Source organism: Acartia tonsa, chromosome 12 (genome assembly GCF_053477335.1).
Source record: "Acartia tonsa isolate MP-2025a chromosome 12, ASM5347733v1, whole genome shotgun sequence".
NCBI classification, from domain to species: domain Eukaryota; kingdom Metazoa; phylum Arthropoda; class Copepoda; order Calanoida; family Acartiidae; genus Acartia; species Acartia tonsa.
This window is the reverse complement of record NC_137271.1, coordinates 34,317,717-34,326,562: the sequence shown is the minus strand read 5'-3', so window position 1 is coordinate 34,326,562 and position 8,846 is coordinate 34,317,717. Positions and strand designations below refer to the sequence as shown.

At 33.7% G+C, this 8,846-nt stretch overlaps 1 protein-coding gene across 1 annotated transcript; it reads left to right on the top strand.

The window, feature by feature from the left end:
• Nucleotides 1-408: 408 nt before the first annotated feature.
• On the top strand, nt 409-8,130 carry LOC145333314 (uncharacterized). The gene is made up of 10 exons (XM_080178437.1): nt 409-584; nt 1,807-1,959; nt 2,540-2,640; nt 3,355-3,447; nt 3,650-3,723; nt 4,150-4,221; nt 4,727-4,782; nt 5,962-6,075; nt 6,843-6,945; nt 7,921-8,130. Exons 1-10 carry the CDS (start codon nt 409-411, stop codon nt 8,023-8,025), a joined length of 1,047 nt encoding a protein of 348 aa, XP_080034563.1. The 3' UTR covers nt 8,026-8,130.
• Nucleotides 8,131-8,846: the final 716 nt, after the last annotated feature.

Sequence of the window (8,846 nt, the reverse complement as noted above, 5' to 3'; positions counted from 1 at the left end):
AGACAATGGTCGATATTGATAAACTAATTTACACCCACAATCATGATAGGCAAAATTATTTATTCTGTAGATTAAAATTATTGAAGGAAAAGTTTGGGCACTGGTTATGTATGTGTGTATGTCCTTTGTATCCTTCTTTGTATCGATCTGTCTGTTTTGTTTGTCTTTCTGTCTGTCTGTCTGTCTGTATTTCTGTTTCTTTGTCTGTCTGTTTGTTTGACTGTCTGTCAATCTGTCTGTCTGTCTGTCTGTCTGCTTGTCTGTCTGTCTGTCTGTCTGTCTGTCTGCTTGTCTGTCTGCCTGCTTGTCTGTCTGCCTGCTTGTCTGTTTGTCTGTCTGTCTGTCTGTCTGTCTGTCTGTCTGTCTGTCTGTTTGTTTGACTGCCTGTCTGTCTGTCTATCTGTATGTATGTCTATCTGTCTGTCTATCTGTGATCAAAATAAGCTTGAAAATGTTTCCCAGAAGCTGAAGGGTAGGGATATTGAATTTGAAGAAAGATTTGGTGTTTGTGATCTGAATGTGAAATGCGGGTACTGTTCTATAAGTTTTGACACCCTCCAGGGGTTAGAGGAGCACTTAGCCAGGTAGAATACGTCATAACGTACTCTTTGATTGCTTGAACTTTGTCTACAGTCTTAACTATTTCAAATAATTTCTAATAAATATTAATTAGCAGGTTTAAGTTTATTTTTTACATCTCTAGTATGTCGCGAATTTATCCTTTTAGTTAGGGAGGATGTTTTAAGTAAAGGAAAACCTATTTTGTCTCTAAATTAAAGTTTCTAACTGTAAGATGTTATGTTCGAATTGAAAGAAGATGATTAAAGGATGCTGTACGTATTGGTGCAAAAAATGGGGACAAATTTCAAATTGTTTTGGCGTGTGACGTCATACCCCCATCTCTTTTCTAGGCGGTTTCTTTCCTTCTTCCCTTTTCTTTCCCCTCACTTGTGACGTAAATAAACAGCCCCGTCAAATCAATTTAAAAATTGTCCCCATTTTTTGCACCAATACGTACAGCATCTGATTAAAGTCCCTCCACAGATTATGACGTCAATCGATAGAATAGCCAATGAGAGGCCAGTATACACTGTAATTGACCAAAGTTAAAATTTATGATATCCTCTCATTGGTTATTTTGTCTATGACGTCATAATCTTTGGAGGGACTTTAATCACCTTCAATTGAAATAAACAAAAAATTAGCATCTAGCACAAATTTTTGGTCCTTCGGTCTGTCATTATATATCTATTTTTGTATGATACTGAATAACTGCTCTAAAACTTACTTTGTCCGTTTCTTTATTTATTGTTTTTACTATAGTCCCACAAGATCGCTATTACAAATCATTCATTTGTAATTGAAATATATTCATCGATATATTATTATTGCACCAGATTTTCATCTGATACAGAAACAGATAAAGTAATACTCGCAGTTGGCTAAAATAACGATACACCCATCCATCCCTTTACCTCCTCCCATCAAAGTGGATAAATGAACTAACCAATAAATGAGGTCAATATTAACAAGCAGCTAAATTGACGACAGATTTGCCACTGTTAATATATCCACGCATATCCATCAAAATGTTAGGATCATGGAAAGAAAACGATGTAGTGGGTTTTGTCGTATATTATTTTAGGTTAGGTTAGGTAAATGTTAATGATTGCCCCCACAGGAATATGGAATTAGCCCCGCTGGGTTAGATTTCCCGCAAGGGCTAGAAATAGGAGAAAAGCTGCTGTGAAAATACAACGAAACCCGCCACTTCGTTTTCTTTCCATGATCCAAATATTATTATAGTGAGCATTCAGCTTCCCAGGAGAAGGGTAGAGAAAACATAACCTGGCCCTGCACTATTTGTGGAGAGGTCTATAAGACCTACAATACCCTCAAACAGCATAGATCTCTAAATATTTGCCTCAAGAAGTCAAATGATCTTATGGTTTCTTCCAGGTAATTTTTATTTATATTTAAACAAGGATGATAATATACATATAAAGAAGCGAAGCACATAAGAACAGCCAGTTTGATAGTAGAGAGCTGCGAAAAAATTCACTCTAAGGATTGATGTCCTCTAGAGAAAAACAGACAGACCGGTGGGCCTATATGCCTATTAGTCAATTAAATCTTCCAAAAAATCGGCTTATCTTAAATAGCAGCTGAGAAAATCACATTCCCAACATAGCTGACAGATGCAGAGTTACATTTAGAAGTTTAGAGTAGATTAAACGGAAAGAGTGACTTGTAGATTAGATACTTAGAGGGTAGAATTTACAATTAACAGCTGGAAGTAACTACTGAAATAATTGAAAAAAAATACATGCTAATTTTCGAATTTGAATAATTTTGAGGTGCAACCCTATGTAATGAGGATGACCTTTTTATCTGCCTTAAATTTTAGATTTATTTCATTTGTTAGTATCACATTTCACAGACGTTCCAATAATATTTCAGCCATCTCACTCAGCAATTTTATAACAGAGAGACATATAAATATTTAAAATTTTCTAAAATAATAATTAAATGTTTCTAGGGCTAAATCAAAAACCAAAGCTAAAAAGTCAAATGAACATGAAGAAAGTACATCTAAGATTGTTAAGCCCAAAACAATGGACATTCTTTCTAAAATGAAAGGTAAAGTTTCACATTTTTTTATGCATAACTTTAGAGTAAAACACTAGAGGGAGAAAGGGTTAGATAACTGTATCTCCCCATCGCAACCATCTTGTGCAACCTTCCTATTGGGTCATTGAAAATCAACCAATGGTGTCGCTTATATTAACACAGCCAAGTAACAGAAAATAATTTAGAAGCAGACGAAAAAGGTCTTTCAAAAATGAAGGGAGGTAGTTGTCTGTATTTATATCTGTACTATAGATCTGTTTGTATAACATGTTTCATTAAGGTCTTATATTGATGAACCTAAACTAAATTTGAATCTTGAAAGTTGATGATCATGATAAAGAACCCAACAGACAATCAACCCTTTCTTAGCTAACATACCTCTCAATTCAATTATATAGTCTCTTTTTTTTTAAAATGGATATATTATTACATTGATCTTACATCATATTTTTATGTTTTCTAATAAAGTAAAAATTGTAGTGAGCTTTAATGACAATACTCCCCTTCTTGTTCCCTCCTTTGAACTGACCAACAAATGAGTTACATATTAGGAAGCTAAATTTGTTACTGTCATAATATCCATCTTTTTTGAAGGCTCTGATGATCTTCTTTTGTCACATTTCTGACCAATGGCATTTATAATAGGGTTGTAAATGTGCCGAACATAATAGCAAAAAACGTTAATTTTAATGTCTTTTTTATAATGCAGTGATTTTTGTTTAGAGAAGTTCAGTGTTGGCATTCCTGGGGAGGAGGAGGATGATGAAGATGAAGAAATGGATGAATTCCATGTCATGGGATTTAAAAATATCAAAAGTAAGTTACGCGGCATTTTTGAAAGGTTTGCGCTTTGAATTTAATCGCAATATTAAGCACAAATAAAGCTCCATTGTTTCTTTCAGCTTTGCTACTAAAAGCATATATCAATAACAAAAAGGGACAGACGGACAAACGAACTTTATTAAAGAGCATATTTTTAGCAAACTTTTTATTTTCTGTAACAAAATTTTATTTCTAGCACGATCTTTGCAGCCAAGAACCCTGTCAGAAAGCTCTAGAGCTTCCAGAAAAAGACTAGAATACCTTACAAAGGTAAAGTTTAAATATTATTTATAGATTTTTTTAAGATCTCTAAAATGTCAAAGTACATAACTATTTAGCCAAAACATAAGTTTTACAAAAGTTTACTTATACTTGCCCCCCAAAAAATATATGAAATGATCATTACTAGGACAATTTGTGATGTTTCTAAATCATTTTAGGCTAGTAGTAAAAGTTGTCGCTTATATGGGCATTAATACTATCAAAATATTTCAGTGTCTCTGAAGTAAAAGTTGACTCACATATAGGTATTAAAACTACGCATCTTACAACTCACAAAACAACAATAGAAAGGGGGCCTAGGGTCGTAGCCACTAGTACAATATATGTCATTTTTTAGCAGGTGTATTTAAAAGATTTTTGTCAGGTGCAATATCCTAAGATTTTAAAATTTTCAAGGTAAATTAAAATTTTTAGTTAGCCCAAGATGTAATGAAGAAAAGAGAGGAAAAAAGAAAACAACGTCTAGAACAACAAAAAGCATCGAAGGTTTTTTTTTAATTTTATCTATTTGAATTGATCTATTTATTTATCCATCCATCTATCCATGCATCTATTATATTATTTATCCATCCATCTGCCCATTTATCCATCCATCTATCTATGCATACATTTATTCATCTATCCAACCATCCATCCATCCATTCATCCATCCATTCATCCATCCATTCATCCATCCATCCATCCATATATCCATTCATACATCTATCCATTCATTCACCCATTCATCTATCCATTCATTCATTCATTCATTCATCCATTCATCCATCCATCCATCCATCCATCCATTAATTCATACATTCATCCATATATCCATTAATCTATACATCCATCAATCCATTAATCCATCAACCCATCCATCCATTTATCTACTATCTATTATTTAATCGATTAATTTATCCATCCATCTACATACATATATATCTGTAAATCTGTATATCTGTCTATCTATATGTATCTCTATTTATCCATCACTTAATCTATTTATATATAGGAAGCAGCTGAAGCTGAAAAACTACTAGACGAAGATGACGAAAATGTTGGTCTTAGGTAAAAAATAACTAAATATGAAAATTCAAAAACTTTGGGTACTTGTGTAATAAACAGCCCATTCTCCACTCTCTCTTTTTATGAATAAATTTTATGACTAGACTAGGCCCGGGTACAGAAATTTACAAGAGAGTATATGGGGCTACAAGAAAAGGGGAAAGAACTACTAGGGAGGGAGGGGACATTGGGGTGTTTATTACACTAGTTCCCAAAGTTTTATAATAGCGTTTTATTATTCGTTGGCTTAATAACTTTTTGTATTGATTTTGATTGTTTGTTTCATTAAAGTGAGTGTCTAAATGTTGCAAGCACTAATTGTAATCTACAGAAGGTGTAATTTTGTGTATCATTATTGAGGATGTAAATCAATTTATCGGCCATTGTCTTATCCTTTTATATCCCTGGAACGGACGCAATATTTATTTTACAATGATTTTATGCTATTGTAGCGCAAGCTACTCAATAATCAGGGTCGGTCCGTCTGTACATATGGCTGAGTAGGGATGGGAATCCGTCGAATTTTTGGGCCGGATTCGGATTCCGGATTCTGAAGTAATCCGTCAAAAAAAGTGACGGATTCTTGCGGATTCCGGATTCTTATTTTTGGCGGATTCCGGATTCGGATTCCGGATTCTAGCAGTATTTTAAAAGGCCGTCCGTCACAGAGGGATAGCTTTTTTCGTTAATTTATCACTATGTTACTTGGTTGAAGCCTTGATTTGTTTAAAGTGTTGACTTCCAGCATAACTAAAACATTTACATCACATTAGTAATTATTAAAATTTGTTATGTAGAATTTTTTTTTGATCTTTGCCTTCAAACAGAGGGAGTTGTAAGAAAAAAGACGGTAATTTTAGCCTACCAATTTAGAATCCGGAATCCGCTATAAAAAACGGATTCCGGATCCGGATTCGGATTCCAAAATTGGCCGAAAATTGGGCGGATTCCGGATTCCGGATTCGGATTCCGGATCCGGATTCCCATCACTATGGCTGAGTAAGGTTTCTTAGATGCTATAAAAGATAGAGGTTTGATTTTACTTATGTAGATTCTTCTAATTTCAGTGTATGTTTGATAATTTAATAGTGTGGTAGCAAGGGAGCAAGTTTGCCATAAAACCATGGCCTAGGGGTGCCGAATACCACAATAGCACTCAATCTCTAATAACTTTTTATTTAGTGGACGAGATGATTTGTTGATACCGTTACCCAACAATTGGGTGTGTGAAAAAATTAGAGATGGCAGTTCAGCTACTGGATATATCACTAACTATTGGTCACCTTATGGAGATAAGTAAGTAATTTATCTATCTATCTATCTATCTATCTATCTATCTATCTATCTATCTATCTATCTAACTATCTATCTGTTTATCTATCTATCTATCTATCTATCTGTTTATCTATCTATCTATCTATCTACCTATCTATCTATCTATCTATCTATCTATCTATCTATCTATCTATCTATCTATCTATCTATCTATCTATCTATCTATCTATCTATCTATCTATCTATCTATCTATCTATCTATCTATCTATCTATCTATCTATCTATCTATCTATCTATCTATCTATCTATCTATCTATCTATCTATCTATCTATCTAACTATCTATCTATCTATCTATCTATTTATCTATCTATTTATCTATCTATTTATCTATCTATCTATCTATCTATCTATCTATCTATCTATCTATCTATCTATCTATCTATCTATCTATCTATCTATCTATCTATCTATCTATCTATCTATCTATCTATCTATCTATCTATCTATCTATCTATCTATATCTATCTATCTATCTATCTATCTATCTATCTATCTATCTATCTATCTATCTATCTATCTATCTAAAATTCAATTCAAATTTTTAACAAAAATTTACTGCTTTCTCGCAATATACATCTCATTCTCGTCATTTGGATGGCCCTAGGTACCTCTAAGACATTGATCTCTAAAAGTTTGTATAAGTCTTTTTCAATTTAAACTCAATTTTATCTTTCATTGATCTATCATTTGATCTATGTAAAACAATTATTTGTTTGAATGTTAAGGTTTACAAATCTTGAGGAAGTAGAGGCATTTGGGGAAGAGGAAGGGCTAGAACTGGATATGGATCTTTTCAGGAAAACTTCGACAGAATTAGATCAAGTCAAGGTAGATATATAAATAGACTTTTAGATAGGCAGAAAGTTAGACAGATAGCCAAAAAGAAATTGACAGATTGATAACCAGAAGGACAGTAAGACAGATAGACAGAAAGACAGTCAGATAGACAGGCTGTCAGACAGACAAACATATGGTCAGACACATTGACACACAGATAGACTGATAGACAGACTGAAAGACAGTCAGACAGATGGTCAGAAAGAAGTCAGACACATAGACAGACCGAAAGACAGACAAAATGCCAGACAGATAGACTGACAGACAGACAAAAATCCAGACAGATAGACTGACAGACAAACAAATGCCAGACAGATAGACTGAAAGATAGACTGACAGACAAACAGAAATCCAGACAGAAAGACTGACAGACAGACAGAAAGCCAGACAGATAAACTGACAGACAGACAGAAAGCCAGACAGATAGACTGGCAGACAGACAGAAAGCCAGACAGACAGAAATCCAGACAGATAGACTGACAGACAGACAAATGCCAGACAGATAGACTGACAGACAGACAGAAATCCAAACAGATAGACTGACAGACAGACAGAAAGCCAGACAGATAGACTGACAGACAGACAGAAAGTCAGACAGATAGACTGACAGACAGACAGAAAGACAGACAAAATGCCAGACAGATAGACTGACAGACAGATAGACTGACAGACAGACAGACAGAAAGCCAGACAGACAGAAAGCCAGACAGATAGACTGATAAACAGAAAGCCAGACAGACTTAAAGAGGGACAAAAAGATATACAGACAGACAGTATCTTGCCGTTAAAGTTTTGAAACCTAGCAAAACGTAAAATTTTAAATGATATATTAATCTGTATCTAATCTAATAATCATATAATGAGAGGTTTATTAACTATGATTTACTGTATTTTTCTCATCTTTTCTTATTTTATAAAAATATTGGTTGCTTGTTATTGCTGGTAATAAATATCCTTGTATTTCAGAGTAAGCGTGTACGGGTACGCGACGATGAAACCGGTTTACCATTAGTTATTGTCTTCACTGGGGAGGATACACTGACTATCAATGAAACTGCAACAGCTGATTAAACATGAAAAATCCGCGAGACAATAGAGAGTGGGGGAATTGGCGTTCTGTAGAAAACCAAACGCAAGTCACATTTTTTTGCATCAAAGCCTTTCTATAAGTCTTATGTATATGTCTGTAATACTCAGAAAGGGAGAGGATAATGGACTTTAAATTATACTGGTACCCAAACTTCAAAGTACTTGTCTAGTTTGGTTGGTACAATCTAACCGTGACCAAACTTTTTGACCAATAATTTAAATCTAGAGAAAGATTAATTTGGTTTGCCATAATTGGAGCTATATATCAGATTATCGCCAATTGTCTTATCACTTTAGATCCCTGTCAACACAATTAACATACTTTTTTATTTTTCCCATTACATTCTCCCTCCTTTTTTCTTTGAATTTATATAAGAAAAAAAAAGGGTCGTAGATTGATTATTTTCATTTTGACTTACTACATTAAATTAATCGCTATTATTAAACACATTCGTACTTTCGTTTTTTTCAGCACTAAAAAAAGCATTTTGAAACATTATTTTCTTGAAGTCATTATATTTTATGCATATGGTGCATTATTTGCCAAATGTACCACTTTTCTGCACTACCTCTCCGATTTTGTTAATACTCTATATTTTGGTCCGTTGGGTCATTCAAGGATGCTGGATGGCCAAAAAAAAGTTTCAGAGTCCCTGGATGTCTAGATATCTAGCTATCTATGAAGGTAGGTAACAAAAATGTAAAAAACACCCATTTTTTCACAATTTTAAAAATTAATTTTTTCATCAATCTTACATCCAATCTATACATTTTATACACCAAAATGATCGTTTATTCATGTA